The following is a 26,279-nucleotide window of genomic DNA, read 5'->3' as shown; positions in this document are numbered from 1 at the left end:
GTGTTCATATTGGGATTAATCATCCTGGTCAGACCTAATCATGCTATTAAAACTGGTATGCTATAATGCAAGGAAGCGGAATGTACAGATATTGTACACAGTATTACAGAACTGTATTAACCATCTGTGCTTAAAAACCTGAAAGTTCAAGTCCAAACAAGACTAAGTATAAAGTAGACATATGCATGTTTCCTACAGGAAGGGAGGATATCAGAGAGTGCAGAAGCAAAACCGAATAACTTATTTTAGTCACTAATCCTCTCCTACTGTCTAAGAGAAAGACCTATATGTAAGGCTAGGATTTTGTCATGGAGGTCACCGAAGTCACAGAATCCGTGCCTTCCAAAACATGACTTCAGCCCACAGGCAGCAGGAAATGCAGGGTACCCCCACCTGCTGAGGCGGCAGGGCCCCGCAGCTCCCGGCCATCTCAGGCGTCAAGGGGGACCCTGCTGCCCCCGACCATCATGTGGGACCCCACAGCTCCAAGCCGAGGGGAAAGGGAGACCCTGGAACTTTGAGCCCCCATGGGTGGTGTGGGCCCCCGGAGCTCCCAGCCGGCCCCCACAGCTACCGAGAGGCTCCCCATTTTGTCAGATATTTTTAGTAAAAGTCAGGGACAGGTCACGGGCTTCCGTGAATTTTTCTTTATTGCCCATGACCTGGTCCCTGACTTTTACTAAAAATATCCATGACAAAATCTTAGCCTTGCCTATATGTACAGCAGTCAGGAGAGCTTATGACCATTCTAGTTTCAGTCAAAGCCAGCAATTCAAAAACATAAGTAACTTTGGTACAATACCTACAGAGACAGGAAAATTATGAGGGTAGATTTTTAAAATACTCAAGACAGTTTTGAACCGTCTGTGACCTATTTTATTATTGAACAGAAAGCGACAAAATCTAATTATTCAGACTCAGGATGGACAATTTTGCATACATTATAAGACTGGATACCATCAAATAAAAGAAACAGGGAGGTGCATTCACAAAAGACATTACTGTTAGTAATACACATTCCCAGGAGGTGAGAGTTAAGTTCAGAGTGCACATACAGCAAAACTACACAAGGCACAATACGGTGCTGTATATACATTAACAGCACCCTCACCCAGCCAGACACACTGTACTTTGCCTGCATGCAGAGAGGACAATTCAACCTCCAAGAGGATTTTAAGGCTTTATGCTTAGTGATTTTCTTGCACTAGTACAGGAATCATTTGCCTTGTAAATTACACAGAGTGGGAAGGTTGCAGCTTTATCTCACATGTGCCAACAGGAAATAGACTGGCAAGGTGAACAGAGAAGTGGTCTCAGCTAAAATAAACTACTAATATTTAATGGGGATTTTGCAGTCTTTTCCAAGACAAAATTTATGACAACTGTCAAAAGCAAAATAAAACAATTGCAGGAAAAGGAGAGGCACAGATCAACATCATGACCTGTCTTAAACAGATCTCTGTTTCCCATTCCAGACATAAATTGAAAAATGTACAAAGAAAATTCGTAATAAAACACAAGACCTAGACACTCCTGGCAACCAGATCGACAAAAGAGTCATTACTTCGCTCCAAGGTCCTATCATTATTTGTGTGAATACAGGAGGTTGTATTGTCCAGGTGAACTCAAAACAAAAAAAGTCAAGGTTAGAGGGAAACAGACAGCGACAGACCCTATTTCCATTTTGGGAAGAAGGTTGGGATTTGGAAGTAAAGCCACTGTTGCGAAGACCAAGGTCACAGTAGTAGGAACCCTGTTTCAACAGGAAGAAAAACCTGAGAACTCTGCTTAATGTGAAAGAATTGTCAAATTCTGTATTAATTCTTTTAAATTAGGACAGTGGTTCTCAAACTTCATTGCACCGAGACCCTCTTCTGACAACAAAAATTACTACACGACCCCAGGAGTGGGGAACGAAGCCTGAGCCTGCCCAAGCCCTGCTGCCCTGGGCGGGGGGCCAACGCTGAAAGGCTTTAGTCTTGGGCCGGGGGTGCGGGGGAGGAGGGCTGTAACCTGAGCCCTACCACCCAGGGCTGAAGCCCTCAGCTTTCGGCTTCAGACCCGGGCGGCGGGGTTGGCCTTTGGCTTCGGCCCCGGGAGTTAAGCTGACCTAACCCCCAGAGTAGACCGCACTCTGTGGACAGAAAAATCTTTCAACTGACCTAGCTACCATCTCTCACGGAGGTGGAGTACCTACACCAATAGGTGACCCCTCCCATTGGCACAGGTAGTGTCAACACTGAAGCACTACAGCAGTGCAGCTGTGGCATTTCAAGTATAGACAAGCCCTCAGGCACGTAAGCACTTAGACACTTGAAAATTTGACCTCACGTGAAAGAACACATTACTCTCATCCACTATATCCTCCAGTTTAATGCTTAAAAGCTCTGAAGCCTAGCCAAAAATCTATGAATACCATTTATCACCTTGTCTTGTCCTTGTGCAGAGGAATTACCAATGTATACAAAACAGCAGAGGCACCTCTCATTTAGCTATCATAAATAGATCGTATTTCAGATTCTTAGAACAAATTTCAGTAACAAACAAGCTGCACTATTTTGTGCATCACTGATCGAAATCTGCCAGCAACAGCTTTTCCTAGAATTATTTTTCCATAGCTTCAGACTTGGGAGTCAAAGGGGAATGGGGGAGATAAAGGAGAGAAGAGAAGGGATTGCATTCTTCGGCTTGGAATTCTTATGAAGATGAAGGTGAGTTTTTATAAAGACAAAATTATTTGCTTTTTCTGGATTTAGGCTGATTATCAGCACCTCCAACCTTCCCTGCTGAACAGGAGAGACCCTGACAGCCGCAGAATGTAGAATAGAGAACCAAGATAGGCTGCAACAAACCAGATTTAACAAAAGGCCTGTTCCCACTCAGTTAAACAAGAAACCTAGTAAAACTAGGAAGTAAAAACCTGCCAAACTCTAACCCCAAAGAGTTATTTGGAAGGCTGGGTGCTCTACAATATAGAGCAAAAAATACAGGGTGTCAAAAGACCACCTGAGTGGTCTGGGGAGCATCCAGAGTGTGAGAAGCCAAGCCTTTTTCCTGATATGCCATAGCTAACAGAAGCAGGGAACAACCCACTGTCAGATAAGGTGCGACAATGAGAAGCACAAAAAAAAAGTGCAGGCCTAGGCCACTCAAATGAAGTATCTTCCGTTGTGTCATTCCAGCAGCTTCAATTCCAGTAGCTAGCTTGCATCTGTTTAGTTCTGCATCTGGCTGGCCCAACTAGTTAGATGGGGAGATTTTAATGTAATTTCTAGGCAGACATGGGGAAAAATACCAACAGCCAACTTTAAAGTAGGCTATGGATGAAGGATCTCTGTGATACTGACAGAAGCTGTAGGAAACTCTAGTAAAGACTTGCAAGAGATGAAGTGAGACTCACTCCAAACACTCAAATGTTGTTTTATATCTTTTAGGCAGCTTTTGAGGTGGGGTGACCCTCTGGTAGAGCACAAGGGTTTATCTGCAGCAGTCTGTGGTGTCTTTTATAAATATCTGGGGATAGGGCAGGCAAATAAGGCATGCCAGGTCCAGGCCTTCAAGTAGTGGAAAGGCAGTTTACAACACTTAATAGGACTATTAGTTTCCCAAAAGCTTTAGGAAAAATGAGATGTATTATATACTTGTAATGTAGCATACAGTAACATATAATATTATGGTTAAGTCATGTTAAGAATTAAACGGCTTGGTGCTTTGCATGCACAAACAACACATTTGCAAATTAAAACCTGTTCTCTGTTTTAAACATACGGGTAGGATGTAAATCTGTATGGTTCTAAGGGAGATACAGGTACATCTTATGAAGAAGCTAATGGATCCAAGCAAGTGCAGTCACTATGAAGTCTTCTTGCAGATCTTTCTTCTTGTTTCCACACAATATGACTGTGTGTGAAGTTACAACCAGTTGCCAGGAGCAATCCAAAAGGGAAAAGGTGGTAAAAATCCTGCACAGAGGAATAGATGCAACCTCCATAATTCACCAGAGTTCCGTAGGCCACTTACAAACAAGGGTGACAATACAGTTGCTTACCCAACAGGCTGTTTACTTAAGGTGACAGTTCTGTATGCATACAAAACCACTGCATCTAATCTCATAGTAAAGAGTGAATTTGTAGTGACCCCTTCAAAGCCTTTCTGTAATGCAAGTCTCAAAAATGAGACACAGGTATGCTCAAAAGAGAGGATGTTTGTTCCTAGAAAACTTTTCCTCTTTTTCTTCTCTTCCCTACCCCAAAGGTCTTGTGTTACAACCCCCTTCCTCCTCATGATACTTCAGTCAAGATACATGACGCTCTATTCTCAGTAATAATCACTTTTCAGTGATATCCATCTTTAAAGCTTCCTCACAAACCTTCACTAATCCTCACACTGTCACTATGAGATAGGTAAATATTACTCCCATTTTACAAAGGAGGGAGCTGAAGTTATGTCAGAGGTAGTGTGACATGAAGAGGACATATGCTTTATTTTCAATATTGTTTAGACCTCTGACATTGGAGAATATAGGCAGCTCGATGGATAAATCACTAGATATGGAGATGTTTGTATCATTGGATAAATCTTTATCCTGTAGAAAAAGCTTAAATCCATCTCTTCCCAATTTAACTACAATTCTTCTGATAAGATAGCTAAAAAGGTTTTCATGAGACAGGGTTTGGGAGTTCTCAGCTGAGCTTAGTTATAGCTGGGAAACAAATTACTTTCATACCCATTGAGATTTCAAAATCAGCACATCTAGTGATATCACAATAGCTATGGTCCATGTTTAAATGGTTCACCGTTTTGTGATGCACTGATGTGATCTCAAGGTATGAAATTAAATATCACTACAACTCTGTACCACATATCACATGTTGCAAATAAAAATGTGATTTTAGAAATATAGTTGTAATATTGGCGTACTTATTACATTATTAAGCAAAGAACTTCTGCCTGTTCTAGATTATTCCTTTATCCTTACTGCTTTCCTGTTTGCCACCTTTACTCCTCCCCCGCAAATAATTATGCTGCTGCAAGCTGAATGCTAGCAAGACAGACGGAGTAATGTTGGAGGTGGAGTTTATTATGCTCTATAAAGACAGCTCAACTAGGTTACTGTTCCCCTAAACCTTACTAAACTTTACTCTCCCTTCAAATAGTGATTAAACTGAATTACTGTTAGTAATGAAGACATCAAGGAGTGAATAACGGGATTGTAATCATGCTCTACATAAAAAACTCCATGCTACAAACCCTGCAGTTTCCACAGAAATCATTTAAATATTTAAATAGAAACCAACCGACTTCTCCTCCCTGGATGACTTCTTTGTAGATTTTCTGCTTTCCCCGCTGTAGTTGGAGCTCTAGAGTATGTCATTAAAGAACAAGAACATCATTTATCAGAGATGCTGGCACAAGTCAAAAGAGCAACAAGTCCTCTGAAAAGACTGTACAATGTTTCCTTTTGTCAAACAGTTCAGCAAGATTGGCAATACTTAAACTTCTTAAACTATGTAGATAACAAAAAATATCCTTGTTCATGTTGTCTTTGTTGCAATTTCAGCTAATTACTGCAAATTTAAGGCAGGCATAATGTACACAGCTACAATTTATCGCAACTACAGTATATCTTCAATTTTATGTTTTTTCCATTGAGTCTTGCTGCATATCTCCACATAGCTCGTTGTCTTAAGTTCTGATCACTGTATGCCTCCTTATGCATATAATGGGTGTAGCTACATGAAGTCTACTGCACTTACTCATTTCTAGGGTGACCAGATGAGAGGAAGAAAATATCGGGACACATGGGGGGGTGGCGGGGGGTGGGGGGACTGCCGGTGGAGGGGGGAAAAAAAAAGGCCGAGTGCTGCCAAATAACTCCACGGGCCGCATGTTTGAGACCCCTGGTCTAGAGCACTTGTTCTAAAACTGCAATCCACTGAACACAAGTGATCCATACATGGACAAAGTGGCTTAATTAATGATTAAATTAATTTTTTCTGACTTAATTGTGCAGCCGTACTGTTTAACATAGTTTTTCTATTTTTAATAAGCAATAGCATATTCACATGGCTATAATGTAGCTGTGGCGACACACAGAATGGACTTCCATCTCAAATGGTCCCTTGCAAGACTTCGTCCTTCAGTATGGGAGGTTAGGCTTCTTAAATCCCTGAAAATTGCATCTTCCAACCTCTTTTGTGGCTGACCTGATGCTTCCTTCAACCTCAGCTCTGTAAACCTTCCGTAGAAGTGTACCTTCTGCACGTTGGACATGACCCCACCATTATAGTCATCTTGTTCTCGGCTGGTACAAGACTGCAACTTGCTGGGATCATCTAAGTATTATGTTCATTTTTGACAGAATCAAACCAAGGGATGTTAAGCATACACTAACTTTTGACACTGAAGAGTGTTTAGTTCTCTCCTCAGCTGTTTTAATGGCTATGTTTCTGCTCCATCTAACAGGGTTATCACCATCACATTGAATTACACCTCGTATCTTAGTTGTCACACTGTGTGTGTGAAACAACATTTACAAATACTTTAGTAATACTGTTTGAGATGTAGTTTAAAACTCTATGGAAAGTTCAGACATTTGCTTGTATGCAAAACTGTTGTCTTATGGTTGTATTTATGAAAAACACCATCTTCAGATAGAGATCAATAGAATAAATCCCCTTTAGGTGTTCACAATTTAACAAATGAACTAATCTTTCTATGTTTGGCTCGGGGTTTTAAAAATGTTTACATTGGGGAAACTTATAAAAGTGAATTGATTGTACAGATTCAGTTAGATATTTCATGCCCACATTCCAATGGCAATCAAATCTCTATAAAGGATGCATGAAAGAGCACCAGAGCCACAAATCCAAGCTAGATTTCCACTGTCAAAAATATTTTTCTCCATAACTTGACTTTTTTTTTTTTACCCAATTCGTTTCCAAAGAACTATATTCTGGCCCCCAAATCCTACTTGAATTTTCTCAGGCCCAGTCTTTTTCCTTTCCACTCACAGCCTCTTAGAATCATAAAATCATAGAAGATTAGGGTTGGAAGAGACCTCAGGAGATCATCTAGTCCACCCCCCTGCTCTAAGCAGGACCAACCCCAACTAAATCATCCCAGCCAAGCCTTTGTCAAGCTGGGCCTTAAAAACCTCTGAGGATGGAGATTCCAGCACCTCCCTAGGTAACCCATTCCAGAGCTTCACCACCCTCCTAGTGAAATAGTTTTCCCTAATATCCAACCTAGACCTCCCCCACAGCAACTTGCAACCACTGCACCTTGTTCTGTTATCTGCCACCACTGAGAACAGCCTAGCTCCATCCTCTTTGGAACACCCCCCTTCCAGTAGTTAAAGGCTGCTATCAAATCCCCCCTCACTCTGCTTTTTTGCAGACTAAATAAGTCCCTCAGCCTCTCCTCATAAGTCATGTGCCCCAGCCCCCTACTCATTTTCTTTGCCCTCCGCTGGACTCTCTCCAATTTGTCCACATCCCTTCTGTAGTGGGGGCCCAAAAATGGCTGCAATACTCCAGATGTGGCCTCACCAGGGCCGAATAAAGGGGAATAATCACTTCGCTCGATCTGCTGGCAATGCTCCTATTAATGCAGCCCAATATGCCATTAGCCTTCTTGGCAACAAGGGCACACTGTTGACTCATATCCAGCTTCTTGTCCACTGTAATCCTCAGGTCCTTTTCTGCAGAAGTGCTACTTAGCTAGTTGGTCCCCAGCCTGTAGCAGTACATGGGATTCTTCCATCCTAAGTGCAGGACTCTGCACTTGTCCTTGTTGAACCTCATCAGATTTCTTTTGGCCCAATCCTCCAATTTGTCTAGGTCACTCTGGACCCTATCCCTACCCTCCAGCGTATCTACCTCTCCCCCCCCCCCAGCTTAGTGTTATCCGCGATCTTGCTGAGGGTGCAATCTATCGCATCATCCAGATCATTAATGAAGATGTTCAACAAAACCAGCTCCAGGACTCACCCCTGGGGCACTCTGCTTGATACCGGCTGCCAACTAGACACTGAGCCGTTGAGCGCTACCCATTGAGCCTGACGATCTAGCCAGCTTTCTATCCACCTTATAGTCCATTCATCCAATTCATACTTTTTTAACTTGCTGGCAAGGATACTGTGGGAGACCGAATCAAAAGCTTTGCTAAAGTCAAGGTATATCACGTCCACCGCTTTCCCCATATCCACAGAGCCAGCTATCTCATCATAGAAAGCAATCAGGTTGGTCAGGCATGACTTGCCCTTGGTGAATCTTGTGGTTCACTTTTTTGTTTTGTTGTTTATGGACTTGGTAGGACTAGGAGCAGATGCCTAGCGAACTGCACCAGTTGTAATATGGAAGTCCGGGGGAAAATGCCTTCCAAAGCAGGGACCAAAAAAAGAGCATCTGCTATTTTGCTTTAGGAAAAGCCCTCAGTAAAGGAGACGGTTAATTTCTGGAAAAGCTTCCTGTTAATTCCATGAACTTGAGTGACAGATTTTTTAGAAATTCTCTACTAACCCTGCTAGATTTTCTACTCTGGGATGATCCATACATGTCTTCATCATAACCATTGGTCTGTCATGAGAGAAAAATGAGAGGAAAAAAACTTAAATGAAACCAAAAGAGGTCTCAGGGAAAGTCATCATTTATGCAGAGCTAAGCCATAGATGGTGCTTTTTCCACAAATACACCAGGGACAGTCACTGTGGTTCCCCAGGGATCATTATGACTTCAGACAGCTCATCGAACACTTGACAGTTTTGTCTGCCAGCAATACCTGTAACCCAGCGAAAGATGTCCCTGTTTTCACCTCAAATTTTCGTAAAAACAGTACAGCAGCAGAATGTATTTAAAGTCTCAGTCTTTACAGACTCCTTGGGAAGTGAAAAGGGATGATTTCACTTCAGTCTACTGAAGGGAAAGGGAAAATAATTTCCTTGCTTACCTAAGCTCTTCATTTCACATTGGTATTGAAGATTAAATACACTAATGTAGCTTTCTAAACACAAATTATACTGCACAACATCTCTTGCATTTGGTTTCCCTCATTTTTATTTACCTCATGCATCTATCCAGACATGACCATCTGCCATATCCCAGGATTCTACACAGCCCTTCGGATATTGGAAGATCAGAATCTGCCCCAAACCTCCTGGATTCACCTCTCTCTATGCTCAAACATCACACCTCTCAGCAATCTCCCCTCTTGACATGGATATGGTTCTCTTCAGGACCCAAACGTTAGTCCACTACGTTGTAGAACACAGGGCTAGTCCTATTTTTAATATGCAGACACCAGGAAATGTGATCTGCTAGCCAAGATCACCTGTGCCAACGGCCATTAAAATCACAGTGTCCCTGATAGTTCTACTACTTGCAAAGCATTATGAGGCCCTATTATAATAGCTAGAAAACTAACAATCCCTAAAAAAAAATTTGCAGTAGTGTTGTAGTCATGTTGGTCACAGATGAGAGAAACAGAAGGTAGGTGAGATAATATATTTTATTGGACCTACTTCTGGTGGTTGAAGGTAGCTTTTGAGCTACACAGAGCTCAAAAAGCCCAGACCTGAAGAGCTCTCTGTAGCTCAAGCTTGTACCTTCCACCAACAGAAGTTGGTCCAATAAAAAGTTATGGTACCTCACCCATCTTGTCTCTCTCAATCCCTAAAATTGTTATTGATAGGTTTTACTTTTACTACAAATATTCTCTATGTATTTTTAATGCATCACTAAAAGGAACATCGGACAAACCAATCTGAATCTGTTTTCAAACAAAATGCAACTGCATACTGACTGAAGATTTGTATGCCAAATTACAGACTAAAACAAATTAAAATGATAAATCCCCTCAAAAACAGAATTGGTAATAAAAGCCTTTAATAAATCTATGCCAATATGCACCAGTGCCTAAACATTTGCATTCATCTAGCAGGATTACCAATGATTGAATTTCTAATCACAAACTACACATTTCAAACAGTCCCCTGGCAACATATATGTTGCATATTCTCTCCAATAAATGTATGTGAAAAAAACTGAAAATGCTTCTTTCAAAGTACAATGAAATGTAACAAAAGAAACTCACTTTTAATCAGACTATCTTCTATATCAGTATAGAAATAAAAATCCATTCGTTAACACTAGTGCTGTTAATAGTTAATTGAATTTACAAAGTACAGTGGACTAAGATATTACTGTAGCAATTGGTGAGGCTATTTTATTTTTTGAGTCATCATGGATTTCCTAGAAAACGTGACCATTTGCTGTGAACAAAATCTTTGAAGTGTTCCAGCTTTCTGTTGGCCTTTCTACTTATGTATGCACAGAGAAAAACCTGATTAACGTGGATGTGATTAGGGTCTTCATACTACACAGACTTATGCACATGCTTAACTTTAGACTGCATTACGAGAGATTAACAATATCCTGTAAATTTGTGAACAAACCATATGGAATTACGATAAACTTTGTTGAATTAAATTAAACCTTACTGAATTAGGGTTAATATCTTGGGGTATGCTGTATTAAAATGCAATTGTGTACATGTGGCACTGTATGTACTCTCTCTAGTAGGGACAGGGATGCTAATGAATTTCTTCCTTTATCAACCTTAGAAACCATCCCTCTGGGGAGATGCGCATGTACTAGTTCAAACTGGATTTGCCAGGGACCAACAGAGCAAGAAACGATTTTTGGATAAATAGCCTGGTTTTAAAGTGATCCAGGGCCTTCTTCCTGACGCAGCAAATGGACAGGACCTCTGGTCCATGGAGGGTCACAATCCTTAGGGAAGGATTGGAAGGACTTGGCCTACTGAGAACTCATAAGACCACGTGCCTGTTCTGATCTGAAGCTGTAATGAACTTGTAACCACAATGACTCCCCAGGTGTCCTGATTTTATAGGGACAGTCCCGATGTATAGAACTTTGTCTTACATAGGCGCCTATTACCCCCCAACCCCTGTCCCGATTTTTCACACTTGCTATCTGGTCACCCTACCTAGAGTGGAGGGTTGAGGGACTCCTGCCAGAATCCATGGTAGGGTTGGTACTCTGATAAGCTTATAAACATCCATGTAAAGTTCTTTTGTTTGTAAAATATTTTCTCTGTAGTGCTTTTACCTTAAGAATAAAGTAGGCTTGCTTATAAAGAACTGTGTGGTTATTTATATCTGTAGCAGTCACTCTTATCAGTCTCTGAAGAGACAGCAAACAGGTCTGTTTAGGCACCGTGGGAAATACACAGTGAAGGCAGGGAACTCAGCAGCCTGTGAATACCCTGATCAGAAAGGAGAGACATACAGCTCTCCATCCAGAAAGGCAACAGCTGGGGAGCTGAAACATGAGAGTTGGTGCGCTTGCTGAACCACTGAGGGGAAATGCAGGGACAGTTGCCCTGAACTGTTGCATTCATCATGAGAGTTACTATGAACAAAGTTGTGGCAGACAGACAAAATGAGTAAATATTTGTCACATTTCCACCTCCAGGGTATTTACTGTATTATTTGGCAACATATTTTGTACTAAATGCAATATTCCAATTGATGACAAAAGGAAGTCTACATGTAGGTGCCCTATAGAAGTTACATAAAGATTGATTTTGCAATAACCTTCTCTAGGAAAAAAAACAGGTGATTGAAATGTCTTTGGCATGAAATCAATGCAGCAGGAAAAGTAGTCCCTAGTTTGGTGCAGGCATTTACATCTGATAACCTCCTCCCCAATTTGCAAACATTGCTTAAATTACACTTAAAAGTTTCCCATTACATTAAGCAAAACCAAGTCTGCATTCCTGGAAGCAATCAAACTCCTTTTCCTTAGTAAAAGTTTCAGAAGTCAGTTCTGTGGATGTTTATGGGGGACTCTGTTTTTTTAAACACAGACTACTCTGAGATTTGAACATTTTCCAGTGTAAAGCTCCAATGTGTTAAAAAATAGCCTGTAAAAATTGTTTTATTTAATGAAGCAGTCCTAGAATCTTAAAGCATTGTTCAATTATTAGCTACTTACATGTAATTGTTAATTGAATGTTGACCCATTACATTTACTGGTTTGCTACTTTAAAATGACCTTCTCCCTCCTCCTGCCTCATGGAAAAAAATACAACCTTAGTTACCAGTCACACTAGCCGCTACCACCTTTTCCCTACATCTTTCTGCTAACTAATGTAATATATGAAGATACAGAGTATCTTGAAAAAAACCCTCTGAGCAGTACTGCTGTATAATCATTTGGGCTGAACTGCATTTTGTAAGAAGCAACTGATACCTAGTGCCTTTTATGCACCCACAACCACAAAGAGCTACAATAGATTCTTGGCATTAGGCTGATTTCTCAGTATAAATGAAAACTATTTGGCCCAATCTGGCCATAACCCTATGGCCAACATTTTTGCAAGTTCTTTCCAGCCCCATCATAACCCTCTCAGAGGAAAATAATCTCTAAATACATACTGCTTTGGAGTTCTTCTTTTTGGTCCTCTCATTCTCTAATCCAGCCTGTAGTAAGAGTAAGAATACCCAGTGAAAAGATCAATGAATTCTTGTATTTCTATCTTCCCCCTGTCCTACATGCAGATCTACATGCAAAAACCAAGTCTTGTATTCCTACAAATCTACAGAGCATGCTTCAATGTACACACTCAGTGAGGATATAGAAAACAGAATCACACCAGATTCAAATTACTAGTTTATGATTTAAAATGATTAAAGAATGATAATCATGCAGCTAACGTTAATAGCTGCAGTTAAAACCATTCATGCCTGCTGGATTAAATCAATGAATAGACCCTTCTGCCATATATACATACTACACTAATAGATCCATGCAAAAACTTAGCATAGTAAGTGTTAGAACTGTATCTGAATATAGGCCACTGACCAAGGAAATAGAATATATTGGGTGAACAAATTCTTAATTTGAAATAGGGGTAGGGAATGCAGAAAAGGAGCGAAAAATACAGCCTTCAATGAAATTGGCCACAAGAGCTTGTTTTCAAGTTCTGATGTGGAGGCCTGAAGCACTGATTCACAACAGACAGCTAGAGGGAGGTAGAAACGATGCTCAGTTCAAATAAAGTGGAACTGCTCTTCATTCAGCAGCTTTTAAAAAAGATCTTCTTGTACTTTGCCTTTTATGGAGGCACAGCAAGACCCTATGCTCTGTCACAACAGAGTCACAAGGGAGTAGTATTACCATTGTCATGTGATCTAAATCCAGATTTAAGGATCCCAATCTTACGGTCCTTTTTTATTTTTATTTTTAACACATACTGTTACTATGAATGTTGATTTTATCTTCACAAGCAAAGATAAGGCTATTCAGACATGGTATATACTGTACTGCAGATTTATTCATCTTCTGTTTCCCAGAACAGATCTACTTGAAATGAGTTATGTAAAATAAAAGGTGCTTGAAATACACGAGAAATTAAAGTTGTATATAATATTCAACTCTAATAGGTAACAGCTTTTCTACCTAGATTTTAGTGATTTCCAAGACAGCTCTTTGTACAATGGGGAAAATGTCCAAGAGGTACTCCTGGGGGAATTTTGCACCACTGCGTGTGTGCAGAATTCATGTCCCCCGCAATAGCTTTGCTTCCCTGCAGAAAAATGACTGACAGGTAAGCAAAGGGAAGCTGCAAGAGCAGTCACGCACCACTCCCTAGCTGCACAGGTACATTGTTTCAGCACCCGGAACAGTCGGCGGAGAGGTAAATCACTGCAGGGCTGGGGACACCCCAGCCAGTGACTCCTACCCTGAGCCGGGATCAGATGCTAGTCCCAGCTGGGCTGGAGGCAGGAGAGGATGGGACTTTCTTTTCCCCTACAAGGAGTGGCTGGGGCTGTGTCAGACCCACCCTCAGAAACCTCCCCCTGCTGCAGGAAGCTCAGCATCCTCCCTTGCTTCCTGCCCCCATCACTCCTCAGCTATGGGGGAGGAATCACTGGACAGGGATCTGCTCCCCATCTGCCCAACCTCCATGCATCCTAATCTCCCATACCCAGACACCCCTGCCGAGCCTCACCCCGTACACCCAGAACACCCCCTCGCCCTCCATACCCAAACCCCATCTCCTTGAACCTCAACCTCTGCATCTGAAGCCCCCTGTACCCAGGCCCCCTGCCTCAGGACCCCCACCCTTGCACCCAGACCACTCCCACTGAACTCCCTGCATTCAAGCCTGAGCCCTCACATCCAGACCCCCACACCACTGACTCCCAACTAGCTGCACCCAGACCCCCAGTCCCCACTCCCCCAGCAACCAGACCTCCCCAACCACTTTCACCTGGAAGCCCCTGCAGTGTCCCATTGCCCCTGCACCTGGAACCCCTCCAATGAGCCTCTGTGCATCCAGATCCCCCCACACCTAGACCCCCCACTGAGCTGCCTGCACCCAGATTGTCCCACACAGAATCCTCTCACCCCACACTTGGATCCTCCCATATTGAGCCCCTCCACACTTGGATCTTGCCTGGTTCAGCCTGCCCACCCACACTTGGTGCAGAAGGGCAGGGCCCCAGAGTGTTTCTGGGGCAGGCCCAGGCCTTGTGCTGTGTCAGGGTCGGGTGCAGCCTCACCATGGATTCCATGCCCCGGGGGTGGGGAGGCTGCAGGGTGATCTCCCACCTTCGTGTAGCCAATGGCCTGTGCTCTGCACTGCCATGCTGGAGCCTCTGCATTTATTTGACGACAAATAAAAGTTGCAGAATTTTAAAATATTGTGCGCAGAATTTTTAGGCGCAGAATGCCCTCAGGAGTAAAGAGGAAAAAGTTTGCTGTTCATGTCTCAAACACACATTTTTAAAATAGTGAGATTTGTATTTGTGAAGGTTACCACACAGAGCACTGGAGAACGAAACCATCTCTCCTCCAAGCAGGTACAATGTAAGTAGTGGCAATGCAAGCGTCTCCACGCAGCCCTGAAGGGACGACACCTTTAGGTGGGAGTTAGTTCATTCTCCATGATTGTTATTCAATCCTTTGCCTTGCTGAGTCTGACAAATGTCACAATGCTAAGTGAAGCCGTGGGATGTGTCTCATTCCTTGCAGTCAGGTATCCACATCAGAGACCATAACACTGCCATCATGATCATTTGCCTTTTCGGGTCTCCTTCTCTACTATTGACCAAATATAGCAATAGGCGTTAGTATTTTTTCCCCACAATTTCTATCACACACTAACTTCAAACCATCCTCACCACTGGATAGGCGCTGGCATACTCCAAGTCAGACTGTCAAGAGCATGAGAGGAAACAAAAACTATCAGAATACAAAAACCCAAAGATGGCAATCAGGAAGACATAGGTACTGAGGTGTAAAAGTTTAAAATTCCTTGGTTTTGAGCAATGACAGCACCAGTCAGGAACGTCATCAACCAGAGTAACGAGAGAAACAGAGACAAGTCCTTGTACACTGCATTGTACACTATTGCGCAATAACGCAACAATATTTCACCTTGTGGGATCTTGGATGTGGGACTTGGCCCATTGTGAAATTATTAGGGAAAACTGAAGAGAATTTGCAGTGGAAGAAGACTGAAACCAGGGTCATATGTCTTAAAAAACCAGAAGATGATATTTTAAGTTTTTCTGCAACAAAAATCACTTAAGGGTAAAGCAAGCCTATGGGGCTTCCAGAATGATAAGGTAGGATCCTCGGGCAGTTTTCATCAGTCTCAGAACAAACCACAGTAAAACATTCTTAGAGGAGAACATTCCAGGCGAAAACTCTGTGAGAAAGAAATTGCTGATTTGGAGGACTGGGAGGTTTCACATGGTAATAATTGTTCTGACATTGCTCCACTGTTTGGAAACTTCCTGTCCAAAAGAGAAAGAACCAACCGTCCAAGAGAAAATTTGTAAATTCTACACATCTTATATGGTGTTCCATGAGTCCCCATATAGATATTTCAAGGAACTTTCACAGGAAGCAAAACAGCTTCTTTTCGTGAGAAATTAAAAAATCTCTTTAACACCAAATCCAAATATGAAGATTTCTATAACAAGTAAACTTTGAAACAAAAGGTTTTCAAACAAATTCCACCTTTACTTACTGACAAAGACCAGAGTTCAGATTTCTCTGTGAATCTGATCTAGTTTTACAAACTCTTAAATAGAGACAAGATATAGTTTCCTTGTTTCTAAAGTGTTCTTTATGTTAACTAGGCTTAGCAAAAGAAGCAGAGAACCCTGAACTCAGATCCTAGGAGCTCAGGTTTTCGTTTCACTTTTATACATACATAAAAAGCCAAACCAAAGACCCCTGAAAGAAGTCAACAGAAGCATAACTAAATGTCTACACAAACCACTTAAAGCATGTTCACAATTCTATCTTGTTAAGCAGTTGTGAGCCATGTATCAATGCTAAGAACATAATTAGTTGTATTTTGCTTCTATGTGAATAAAATCATGTGCATTAAACCAAGTCTATTAAGGGACAGACTTTGGTTCAGACTAATGAGCTAATATATCTACATCCTGCTTTCCTTGGCCTGAAGTCACAATTGCCCCAGGGTCAGGGCAGGAAATCTCAAGGGTTTCCTCATTCTTCAAATCTTAAAATTTAGGGGTCAAACCTCCCTCGGTGTGTGTAAAACTCAAATATTTGGATTTATGATCATTCATTGAGGCAGGCTCCCCTTTTAACAGTAATACAGGAAATTAGGTGCAATACATTAGGGATATTATGGCATAAAGTTTCTTCCACAAGACTCCATTAGACAAAGTTTTCTATCAAACAAGGACATTGCTCACAAACTTCACTGGTAAATATTTATGAGCTAGATCTTCAGCTGCTGCTAGTCACTGACTAAAGATCTGGCTCTTCAAACTGAAAGACTGTATGGTTAGTAGCATGGGAATCCTGTTGGATATTAGGGATGCTTACTTACACTCTAGAGAGATTAGAAATCAGACATTTCTTTTGGGTGAGGAAATGCAGCCTGTTTAGTGAAATGCAAATTTTAATTACCAATGACCATCAGAATAAAGTATATTAAGGTCTAATAGGGACCCTTATTCATGAGGATTATGGAGAGGGTATTTCAGTCATTAAATTTCCTTGCAGGCCATGAAAATACACTTCTAGTCAGGACTGGATAAGCAGTTTAATTGAAAATTGCCCAGAACAAACTAAACTGAAACCTCAAGTGCTCTAGGAATGAAAGCATTTTTTCCTAAGTCAGTTCCATGAACAATTTTATTAAAGTTTAATTCAACTAAAATCTTTAAAAATGCATTTTAACGTTCATATTTCTTAACCTTTTCCTCATCATTGAGGAAAACCCATCCATTATTGCTTTCTTGTTAGCGAAATAAAGAATTCAAGGTCACAAAGGTATCAAGCACATTCTAGTTATACTGTTTGGGCAAATTAAATTAATCCCCAATTCCAGGAGGTGGGAATGTTACAGTAAAGCCAATGCCATATAATGAATAGTATATAGATGTCACACAAAAAGGGAATGAGACACTCATAGTACAAGGTATACTGTATGTCCACCAGAAGATGGAAATTTAATTAGCAATAACTCATTCAATTTGTTTCGCCAGTGGTATTTTAGGTCTTTTACATATAAATATAAAACTATTTAGGGGAAAATAAGACCATTCCATTCAATAGTTTCTTGGGGGATATTCCTTCAGAAAGAAAAAAAATATTAACTCTTAGTTGGCTAGTTAATTACAAGATCTTCCAAGAGCTGCATGAAACCTCCCTGCAAATGGTAAAAGCTAGCATTAAGGATGTGGATCATTCTTTAAAATATATAATCTTAATTTGTCTGATATATATCAGGGGTTCTCAACCTTTTTTTTCCCTGAGGCATCCCCGCAACATGCTATAAAAACTCCACGGCTCTCCTGTACCACAACTGTTTTTTCTCTGGCGTTAAGGGGTAAGAAGCAGGGCAATTGCCTGGGGCCCAACGTCACAAGTTGCTCAGGCTTTGGCTTCAGCTCCGGGTGGTGGGGCTTGGGGCCCCAGGCTGCAGTCCTGCATGACGGGGCTTCAGCTTTCTGCCCTGGGCCCTAGCGAGTCTAACGCCAGCCATGCTTGGCAGACTCCCTGAAACTTGCTCGTGGGCCCCCAGGCCCCTGGTTGAGAACCACTGATCTATATCAATCTTAAAGAGGTAAACTAATGCTATCGTTAACTGCATTAAAACTCTTGTCTGCATTAGAAAACAATTATTCCTAATGGAACCAGAAGAACAGAACTGGTTTAGGCACAAATACTTCTATGTGCCCACTCTAGCCATGCTAATTCATGTTCCAAACTGTTGCAGTATTGCCCTACGTCAGTACCAGTACTGCTCGAGACCATTTCAATTGCATGGCCTCTGAGTACCCATCCCACAGGCTCCAGAATATTAAGCGTTTTCAAAAGAATCAGTGCACCACAGGACAGTAGCAGGACTGTCTCAACCATGTGCGCTATGATGAGAGCTAATTTGGGCCACACTGGAATTAAAATGGTGCACGCTGGAATCGTACAGAGTGAAGCAGTTTGATGTACCTACATATATACTGGTTGCACCTATTTTGTACATGACAAAGTGTTTTTCAGATGTACTAGGAAGATGTTACTGTTCTTAAGTGGTGAATTTATCTCATCTAGAATAGATCTATGTGAGCTCCTGTGCTCACTACACATGCACAGGTGATCCTTCCTTAGTGCCCAGTGTCATTTCTGGGAGGAGACAGACTCCAACATCTCAATAATGCCAGCTTTGAGGAAGAAGTCACCTGGATCCCCAAGCTATTTAAAAAGACCAGCTAAGAACAGTATTAATACTGGTTCACAGTAACAATGAACAGATGTGCTTTCCATCAGGTGATTTACATTTAGTTTCTAAACTGTGGCCTCTCACCCCCCAACACCCAACCGAGTGAATGCTGCATCATTTCTCAGATTGCTCCATATGGTCACTAACACTGGAACAGCTTAAAAAGATCCATGCAAGAGGAAATTCTGTAGACCCACATCTTGACTAAATACCTCCCCCAGTGATTAGTGAAGAGAGTATTCGGCAGGAAAAAAAATCTCTACTGAATGTAATGCTTTACTTATATTAATGTTTACAATTTAATGTCTATGAAACTGACACACCTATACAGTTCTCCTTGGATGAAGGAACTGTTGGCTTCAATGTAGGCCTCAAGTATAAGGCTACAATGTAGAAAACTGGGAGGTTTGGGAGACAGGAAATTATCAGAGCTCTTTCTGGAAAGGGTGCAGAGGAACTCGTTGCAAGATGTGGGAGAACAGCAACATCAATAAAAAAAATTCATGCACTTAATTGTACAAGTTACTAACCCTCAGGCTTCCACGGCTACCCACTGACATGCGCTCATCTTCATCTGAAGCCTATTGAAGAGAAAGTGTAGGAGACAAGAAACAATTAAAAGAATACAGATAACAAGCAATGAAACAAGTAACGATAGAATCAATGAAACAGAAGCCAGAGGGAGGAAAAGATTTGGTGCTAAACTCCTTAAGAAAAGGCTTGCCCAGTACATATGTTTCATTTATATTAGATGACAAATATGAGAGTAAATATAACAGAGCCACGTCAAACATTGTATTGCCTGAAAATGGTCCAAAGGAAGTTCTAAAGCATTCCCCTACAGGCTGACCAGGTTAGGAGCTTGTACAACTCCTCTTTGTGCCATGCCTGGCTCATGCAAAACAAACGGGTTCATTGTTCTCTTGTGCAAAACAGTTGGATTTTAATTTGCAAAAACTCCCCAGAATTCTTTGCAGAGAGGCATGAAGTGTTGCAACAAATTAACAGTAAATACATTTGTTTTTAAAGACACACTGCCAGTGTGCTGGAAGTGACGTATGTAAATACGTATGAAGAAGGCACAAAAGAAAATACTAACCGAGGCATTTCTTCTGGATCTACGAGAATAACGCTCACTGTCTTCCTATCAAAGCAGCAGAGAAAATAAGAGGGAAATGTTGAAAGGACAGAAATAGTAAAACAAAGCCTTCAGTAAGAAAAAAATGAAACCTCAGCAGTGTTGAGAAGGAAGCTGGATTTAGTAAGGTTTAATCTGATAATGACAGCTGATGCACTATGGCAACTGAGGAAAAGAATTAAAACTTGCTATTTCCCTATAGCTGTCCTCCTTCCTTCATCCCAGCCCATTCGTCACTACTATACATTTCTAAAATACAATGGCAAGTTATAGGCATTGTTTTCTTTATTTGTACCTAGTTTAGTTGTAGCCATGTTGGTCCCAGGATATGAGCGTGACAAGGTAGGTGAGGTAATATCTTTTAGTTGGACCAACTTCTGTTGGTGAAAGAGACAAGCATACGTGACAATTTACTAATGTGCCGGGGGTTGCTCCCCTCCAGCTCTGTCCCAGGCCCCACCTCTACTCCACCCCTTCCCCAAGACCCCACCCCTGCCCTGCCTCTTCCCACCCCACCCACGCCCTGCCTCTTTCTGCCTCCATTCCCCCTAGCATCCTGCCTTCCGTGGCGGGCGGGAAGCACTGGGAGGTGCTGATCAGTGGGGCCACTGGGAGGACTGGGGGGAGGGGAGGCACTGACAGGGGGGTTGCTGGTGGGTGCTCTGCACCCACCTTCCCCCCCCCCCCATGGGTGGTCCTGTCCTGGAGCACCCATGGAGTCGACGCCTATGGAGACAAGCTTTAGAGCTCCCCAGGAACCCTAAGAAGAGCTCAAAAACTTGTCTTATTCACCAACAGAAGTTTCTGCTTGTCTCTTATTAGTACCTAGACATTCACAGTGCAAACGCACTGATTAAGACAGTCAAATTGACTACCCTAATGGGTCTGAGAGCCTATAGCTACAGCTCTTTTTAAAAGAAAGCTTTCTAGTCTATATCCCACTCAGAAAGAAGTCTTATTCAATTTGAATGGCATTCTCTACCCTGTAAAAATGAGAAGGCAACCACCTTTTAATGTGGGTTTCACTGAAACACATGACCTTTGCTAACAAGCTAAAAGAATGTGTATCATACTCCCAATCACTGGGCTATATTATACATTGCCTTGTATGGGAACTTTGAACACTGACAATGTGGTAGGATGCATTAAATTTCAACAAAATGGTTTTAACACTATTTAGCAATGGCTAAAAAGTGGAATGCAAAATAAACTTGCGTGTTGTACAACTATATTTGCCAGAGGCGAGTTTAAATGTGTTGGTTTTCAAGCAAGCTTCAATATTCTGTGGTTAGCGATCTGCCCAATAAAACTAAGCTCTGGATTTGGGCAGCACTAGAGATAGCGAGCTCTCGCTCTCTCTGTGGAGACCATGCAAGGTTTTGAAGTGACAAAGGCTGACTTGTGAGCTCTCAAGGGCGTATCATCAGGTTTGGCAGGTGGGTCTTGCTCACATGCTCATACTGATCACCATTTTGAGGGTGATGAAGGAATTTTCCCCAGGTCAGACAGACAGGGACCTTGGTTTTGTTTTTGCCTCTCTGCAGCATGGGGTAGGGGTCACCTGCTGGGATCCTCTAGATATAACACACTAAATCAATTCCCTGCATTTGCCAAGGCCTTAGGCATTGGTTCACCTCAGACCCTTCTATTCTCTGCCTGTGGCACTCAATAGTTTAGTCTCCTGAGGGCTGTAATACTTGAATCTAATCCAGGTCAGTAGGTTCAACACAAGGGTAATGGGGGTGGGGTTTAGTGGCCTGTGATGCGCAGGAGACCAGACTAAATGATCTGGTTGTCTCAAACTCAATGAGGAACTTCACCTTGTCTGGATGGTAAGTCACCTTGACAATGGTGGGAGTGTAAACCAAGAAAGTGTGTGTGGGGCTGGGGAGACAGTGGAAAGGGATCATGGTTCCAAGAATCAAGCCAACAACTTCCAAAAACTAACTCATGTTACCAGGTCAGGGGTACCCAAAAAGACCAGCCTGGGAACAACAGCCCTGCCTCCAGTCCCTAACTAATGAATGGCTTTATAAACTAAGGATCAAAGAATAATTTCTTTTTAAAAACTGAAATAAATACATTTGAAACCAAATCTGGTCTGTTTTAGCAACTATTTTAGTTATCAGGAAAAACAACAACTTTTTTCCAAATCTTTAGCTAATTTTTGTGTGTGCTTTTAAATCAAGAAATCCATTTTTAGCAACTATTTCAATCTTATGTTATGACCATCGGATAGTTGGATATTCTTGAGAGGCTAATCTATGTTTCATAGAATCATAGAATATCAGGGTTGGAAGGGACCTCAGGAAGTCATCTTGTCCACCCCCTGCTCAAAGCAGGACCAGTCCCCAATGGCTTACTACATAGTGAAAGCTAGGAAGTTAGATTTCAGAACTGATGGGAGCAGGAGCATCACAAGAGTAATGTAAGAACATTCATGTTGGTGTTTGCCCTTCTAACTACACTGTATAAGGTACAGTTGAAGAGGATCACAGGGTCAACGCAAAGATGCCTGGCTACAACCCACCCAAGGTTTAAGTATTTATTCAACTTAGACATTGAGAACTCAAACTATCACAAAAATTCAGACCAAAAAAAGGTATATCCTATTGCTAATGCCAGCAATAGTTGTAATGTGTTTTAATTCCAATCAGTTTTTAACAGTTTGGGAACAGAGCTTTGTGAAGCAGAACAGCTTCTATAATCACATCCTATATATTAGACCCTTCAAACTGACTACAAACAAAAACACACGTAAGCAATACTCCAGATGCAGAGTTCAAAACAGTCTTCATAAGATTGGAAATTAATTCTTCAAATATAGCAATATACCTGTCCCACGGAATTTCAAAAACATTGTAATCGGTACAAGATTTCAAGGTTAAAATTATTTTTAGCTTTGTTGGTCAAGGCCTACCATCCACTGCTCGATGTCACCCCACTTTGTATCCAGACCATAATATTTCTATAGACAGAAAAGGGAAAAACAGAATTTAGCGGAGAAAGAGAAGCACTGAACTTTGAGACATGCATTGCCATGGTTCTGCCGAGCTGCACAGTCCGGCTCTCACACTGAAACATGCATGCTCAAGGATTAGACAAACATGCCAGTGCAAAGCTGCAAATTGCAGAGCGTGACTCAGCTCCTTCATGCCACTGTGAAAAGCAGCACATGCCTGAGGAAGAAAAGCGTTTTGTGTTGTTTTTAAACCAGACAATCATAAGCAAAGCTGTGGGGAAAGGAGTGAGAAAGGGTGTAATGAGCCTTGGGTTCCCGACCCAGTTCAGTCAAGACTTGTTACAAGGGATCTGAACATAACATTTTCAGGATGAAAAGTTCCAGCAAACCATGGATTTGTATGCTTGGAGGGAAGACAAAGTGATTAATCTCCATGTACTCTTACGAAAATGAACAATTCTTAAAAGAGCCTTTTCAAAATGTGATCGGCTTTTCCACGACTTCCATCATCATGAAAGTGGTACATCATGAATGGCAAGAGGTTACATATCATAAGGAACCTGCAGTACAGTTTAGGATGTGCAGAACCACAAAAGGTGGAGGGTAAGGTCTGGAAAGCCCACACCCACTCAGTACCAAATATCACATATGCATTCCAGGAAAAAAGCCTTCAGTTTCTTGGTTCATATTTTCTTTACATAACTCTGGAGTAACCCTACTGATTCTGTGATTGGATTAGACAAGAAGTGCTTTAGAGTTCAGTAAATTAACAATTTTAAGTTTTTTCTTCCCATATACACACACTGTATTAAAAGCTCTATTTTGGGGCTTTAATGAAAGTCTACTTAACACAAAATAGTATGACAAACTTTTTGAAAGTTATGACAAAATTAAAGAATTACTGCTATAAAGAAGAATCACTGGAAACAAGGAGTAATATCAGCACAGGTAGTTCCTGTTTAGGAGGAAGATGCACATCAGAACAATTTATTTGACTAATATTCTCCTCCAAAAGATTCGTATTATTGTAAATAAGCCCACATCTAATCTTTGCCTGTACCTGCATTGTTGGCAGTGCCTTTGAGAGGGAGACAGGGAATTGTTTTTAAAAGCATGGCTTCCTATTTTGTTTAGATCTCATAACATTTAAGTTAAACATTCAAGAACTAGAAGTCTTTATGGTATACTCAGTGTTTAGCATCAACTCAATTGACTTTACTTCCTAAAACAATCAGTTTATGAGAAAACTTGGTGAAAGAGACACATTTGTTGGCTTTCCTTGTCTAATTCTGTCAGATTACAAACAACTCGACTAACTGTGCCTTCAAACCAAAGGGGGTGATCTCATCTGAGCCTCTCCACTCCCCCCGGCCCGCCCCGGAAAGAGAAAAGCAGTGCTTTTCAAAGGAGATCATAAACATGACTGCTCAGTTAGGAGAATCTGGGCAGACAAAACCGAATGATTAACTTGATAGATATCATTGGCTTGGAGGAACAATTGAGAATGGGTGGATGGATGCTTACTGCAGTCTTATACAAATATGAAAAATATTAGAATATAAGCTTCCAAAAGCAGTGTCTGCCATTTAAATCAAACATTTTTAAAATAATTAAAAATAAGAGCATTTATTTAGTGCTTTATATGTTTAAAAGCACTATGCAATCATGATTCTGGAACATAAAGAAAAAGACTCTTATTCAGCAAGGTAATTTACTTGCATGTTTAAAATTCGGCACGTAAGTTATTGCTTCTCTTTTCCACAAAGCATTTAAGCATTTAATGTTCTTGCAATGCTCATACACTGCTTAGCCAGAAAGAAATAAGAATCCAAAGTGTACTTCAAAGTAGGGCTTAATACATTTCTTTTGTACTTCTTGTGCTTTCTTCAGTAACTGACCATGGTTACAAGCTTTATGCATCTCATCACAAGTGCTGAGGTAGACATGTAATATATACGACAACCTACCCCAAAATTAAATATAATGTAAGGTCCCAATCCTGTAAATAAATGAACTGGTTTAGACAACTGCAGAGTCCTGTTTGGCAAAACTTATACATTTTGCTTTGTAATATTCAGGACAGGTAAACTGATTAAAAAGGCACATTTTCTCCAAAACAATTTGCTTGGAATTTTGTCTGGTAACCAGATTGATTTAAATGATGCAATTCAAACCTAAAAATTCCATGAAAATAAAAAACGCAAGCCATTGGGTTTGCATAGGAAGCTTTTATAAATAGAATTAACAATATCCTCAAGGTTTTGTGAACCATGCTTTCTGCATACTTAATCCTACTGTTTGTGACTTGGCCTTCTGAATTCAGTCTTGTGAATAAGGACAAGGAGATACCCATAGAAGATTTCAATGTTTCTCAAATTTACCTCCGGGGAGTTTTACAGTTCTCTTTTGTGCCTTCCCTTCCTCCACCCACCTAAATCTACACGGTTTAGTACCATTGGTGAAAGAAAGGCTATTGAGTGCCTTAGAGATTCTATTCTTTAATTTATAAAATGCTTTGATATAAACATGATCACCTCATATTGACTGAAAATATTTGGTAGTCTTTTAAATATGTGAAAGTATTACAGACATTTGCCAAACCAACTACATCAAGTCTCTTTCTTCAAGTATTCAAAGTTGACTATTATCTAGTTTCCCTGCAGATTTCTCTTACAAATGCTAAGTAATTCTAGGACATTTTCAAGAAGAAAAATTACGTTCACCCATTCATTTGATCTTTGTAGTTAGTATGCTATTGCGAGCTTCAAGTGCTGTTCTAATCAGAAAAGTGACATTAAATAGCATTGTGAGGTTCCAGTTTTAACATCTGCCAGGAATTCCAGATCAAGTTTACTCCAATTATAAGAGTTAGAAAAAACTAACTGGCAGCTTTTTAAATACTAAAAATGGGATTTGAAAGTTAAACTAGGTAGTTCCTGGTTCACATAGTAATGATTCTGAAGACCAAATTTTACCTTGTTCTAGCTGCACAATCAGAATGCCTCCAATGGGGATGTACATATGTAGTGTAACTAAGGGTTAAATTTGATCCCATAATTGGGACTTAACAACTCTGTTGTCGTGCAGGCAGAAACTGAATTCAACTTGCTCTCCCAAAACAGAGTTGGTTCGGCAAGGATAACGAGATTAAAATTTATTTTTGTCACTGAAGTAATCAAGCTATTACTCTGAACAGATAGCAGCTCATTTCAATAAGAAAGTGTCAGTTTTACATACTCACTTTTCAGCATAACACAGCACTTTCAGAACTCTACACTACATGGTCAGCTAGTGAAACATGCAACAAAGGATACTGAAGTGACAAGTTAAAGCAAACCAGAGTTTGATTTACAGAAGACACTTATGGTGCAATGAAAGGTA

General features: G+C 41.0%; 1 protein-coding gene across 3 annotated transcripts in view; it reads right to left on the bottom strand.

Moving 5' to 3' along the window:
• Positions 1-26,279, bottom strand: part of LOC112107632 (leucine-rich repeat flightless-interacting protein 2) — a 185,254-nt gene that overhangs the window by 53,220 nt on the left and 105,755 nt on the right. The window contains exons 4-11 of one of the 3 annotated variants that reach the window (XM_026654004.2): positions 22,857-22,904; positions 19,898-19,942; positions 19,329-19,379; positions 15,212-15,244; positions 12,461-12,505; positions 8,523-8,579; positions 5,298-5,360; positions 1,673-1,753 (exon numbers count right to left, since the gene is read on the bottom strand). The exons of 1 other annotated variant lie outside the window; for it this stretch is intronic. In XM_026654004.2, coding sequence (XP_026509789.1) covers positions 1,673-1,753; positions 5,298-5,360; positions 8,523-8,579; positions 12,461-12,505; positions 15,212-15,244; positions 19,329-19,379; positions 19,898-19,942; positions 22,857-22,904 — 423 coding nt within the window. The remainder of the gene's footprint in view (positions 1-1,672; positions 1,754-5,297; positions 5,361-8,522; positions 8,580-12,460; positions 12,506-15,211; positions 15,245-19,328; positions 19,380-19,897; positions 19,943-22,856; positions 22,905-26,279) is intronic. One more of the 3 variants, XM_026654005.2, reaches the window with a different exon arrangement.

Source organism: Terrapene carolina, unplaced genomic scaffold, assembly GCF_002925995.2.
Source record: "Terrapene carolina triunguis isolate 2854851 unplaced genomic scaffold, T_m_triunguis-2.0 Scaffold175, whole genome shotgun sequence".
Lineage (NCBI taxonomy): Eukaryota > Metazoa > Chordata > Testudines > Emydidae > Terrapene > Terrapene triunguis.
Note: the sequence above shows the minus strand (reverse complement) of the source record. Positions and strands in the feature narration are given on the sequence as shown.